The 3,088-nt window shown below is 35.8% G+C and overlaps 1 protein-coding gene across 1 annotated transcript; it reads left to right on the top strand.

Annotated features, from left to right (window-relative positions):
* The first annotated feature begins 1,229 nt into the window (after positions 1-1,229).
* Positions 1,230-1,841, top strand: LOC122065440. The gene has a single exon (XM_042629256.1). It carries the CDS (start codon positions 1,230-1,232, stop codon positions 1,839-1,841), a length of 612 nt encoding a protein of 203 aa, XP_042485190.1.
* Positions 1,842-3,088: the final 1,247 nt, after the last annotated feature.

Below are 3,088 nucleotides of genomic sequence, written 5' to 3'. Positions count from 1 at the left end.
TTAAAGAACATATAATACATATAATACATTATACATATATAATATGTTATGCATATATAGGAAAAAATGTAAATATACATATAATACATTATACATATATAGGTGAAAATGTAAAAATACATATAATACATATAGTACATTATACATATATAATATGTTAGGCCCCAATGTCAGTTTGAAAAGGAATCCGCAAGCACAATAATGTAAGAGGGTGTTGATGGATATGTATGTTTCCGCCAACAGGTGCAAGTTAGTCTAGCTACGTGGATTTCTTTTTTTCCTGTAAAAATATACAGCAATAGGGAGAGCTCTCGAGGTGCAACAAAATGGTATTGAACATAGGGGGCAGTGAGGTCATTTTATTTTAGGAGATAGAGAGAGAGAGAGAGAAACATATAGATGTACTAAGATACACTGCGTGGGTGACCTAAAGAACCTTTTTTCGCATACAACAACAACAATAACAAAAAACTTAGCCTTATCCCAACTTAATGGGGTCGACTGTATGGATCCATACAAAAAAAAAAAACAGTAAAAGTCCAAACAGAAGAGGGGCGAGATAGGACAGTGCAAGATGAGAAGAGAAAGATGAGAAAAAGAGGAAAGAGGCACAAAAAACAAAAGGATCCACGCAAAGAAGATTGGCGATATATATTATAGTACCGACTGCCTACCTAACACACCATTGTAAGAAAATAAAACTATAATAGATAAGTATAAACACTACATGGGCAGAGATGAAAGGGCGCTTAAAGCAATATATCACTTTTCACACAAAGACAAGGTGCATATGCAATTAAAACAAAACAGTACAAAGTATAGGGATGATAGAACAATGCAAAAAATGCATTCTCTGCTGCCTAGTTGATAAGGCTACCTCAACATGATGTGGAGGACATATGTATTTGGAGTGTCACATCTTCTAATTCTTTTTCCTCTTTCTTTGCATGGAATGAGATAAGAAGAAGGAATCCTAAGGTCCCCGTGGTTTTCTCTAATCTGGGGAAAATATTTGCAACCAAGATAATTCACATTTGGATGGCACCTTATGCACAGGGGACTTCCAATGGATGACATCATCTTAGGCAAGGGAGTGCCTACTGTCTCAAAATGTAATTTATTTGGCTTGGATGCTTAATCTTTTGACCACATTTTTATATGATGTAGCTACTAGGTATCCATTTGGAAAATGTTTCTAGATTTTTTTGGCTTATCTTGGCCTATTTTTGATGACGTCTTCCAACTCGCTCTGGTGGATTAGAAAATGGAGGGTAATATCTGTTCATGATCCTTGGTCTATGGGATTCATTGTAGTAGCAAACAATGTTCGGAGGGAAAGGAATGATCAACATCATGATGGGTTTGTTAAATCCAATGATTTACGGGATTTGTCGGTAGCAAGCTTCTCTTTGTCTAGGGTAATTAAACAACCATCGGATCTGATCTACTTTCGCCGACTTGGTCTATCTGCTTTCCCTGGTAAGCCCTTATCAATGCTAGAAGTTTTTGGGTATAAACCAATATGGGGATGGATGAAATTGAATGTGGATGGTTGCTCCTTAGGCAATCCAGGAAGAGTCGGAGCAGGTGGAGTTCTAAGAAATTATAGGGGAAATATTGTGGGGTCTTTTAAGATGTTCTTAGGGATTCACTCAAACTATTATGCTGAATTTAAAGCCCTGATGGAAGCAATCCTCAAAGCTAAGGAGTTGAATGTTGGTGCGCTTTGGATTGAATCTGACTTGGCAGCTCTGGTTGGAGCGATTCAAAGCCAATCTATTCCTTGGTATGCAGCTCAAGATTGGATCATAGTGAAGTGCTTTTTAGGCTCTATAAATTGAAAGATTTATCATTGCTTCCGTGAGGAAAACTGTTTGGCAGATTTCCTTGCTAAGGATGCAGAAAAAACTGGATCATCAGGCTTCAATATCATTTTTCCCTCTCATATCAGATCTGAGATTGCTAATGATTTTGATTCAAGACCACGGTTTCATTTCTGTGATTTTTTTTTTTTTAATTTATTCTCCCTTGTTGATGGCCATGTCAAAGTTGGGGGTTTGTAAATCAGTGTCTTTGAGTTGTACTTTCATTTTCTTTTGATTTTTTTAATAAAATTTCTGATCTATAACTGAAAAAAAAAAAAAAAATAGAACAATGCAAACAATCCTAACAGATAAATATGTTCAGGTATCCAAGTGTATCAGTCAAAAGTATAGATATAAGGGCAATAAGTACCACGCAATATAAAGAGATGCAGTGTAAAGAGTAAAAAGTGATGATGGTCAAGTAAACGAAAGTATTATATAAAATATTGGAGTTGAAATCCACTTTTATCCTATGTAATTTGTGTGCAATTTTCTTCCTACTCAGTTTAAAAAGTTGAATTACATGGATTTTATTTATTTGTTACTGGGAACTAAGCAACATAGTACAGCATGTAATTGTCCACAAGAAGCAAACCCAACTCAAAAACCAGAATGCAGCCTCAAATAAAAGGTTAAAGAAAAGATACCAACTCCATGATACTAGGGCCCAACCTGGTATTTATGAGCTCCCACCGGGCCTTATTTTTATTTATTTATTTATTTATTTTTGACGTGGGTGAGTGGGTGAGTGTTCTAAAAACAAAGGGAAAAGAGAAGGTTTCCAGGCTACAGGGAGCCCACCTCCAGACACAAGAAGGGCAGAATGATTGTTCTGTCACCCCTGAAATGAAGAAGGTAAAAAAATTGATAAGGAATTTCAATTGAAAAGCAGGCAACTCACTCAATTTATTCCAATTCCTCAAGCCATCCATGATTGGATTTGGGAGGAGAAGCGGATATATAGACTTTCAACGTTGAAGAGAAGAGGGAATATTGTCCCTCTTGTACGTTTCTTGTAAATGGTTTCTTGCTCAAAACCATTCCCATTTCTTCGATTTGATGATGATAACAACACATGATGGTAAAGTATGGCTTAGGTTGGGTAGGGTCAGTTCGATGGGTTATACTTTATTCAGTTCTGTTCAAATAAACAGTTTTTCGGTCCAAAATCAAACCAAATGAAATTCTTTTTTTAAAATCAAAATCAAATCGTTTTTTTTTTT

Source organism: Macadamia integrifolia, unplaced genomic scaffold (genome assembly GCF_013358625.1).
Source record: "Macadamia integrifolia cultivar HAES 741 unplaced genomic scaffold, SCU_Mint_v3 scaffold2018, whole genome shotgun sequence".
NCBI lineage: Eukaryota > Viridiplantae > Streptophyta > Magnoliopsida > Proteales > Proteaceae > Macadamia > Macadamia integrifolia.
This window is presented reverse-complemented; position numbering and strand designations above follow the sequence as displayed.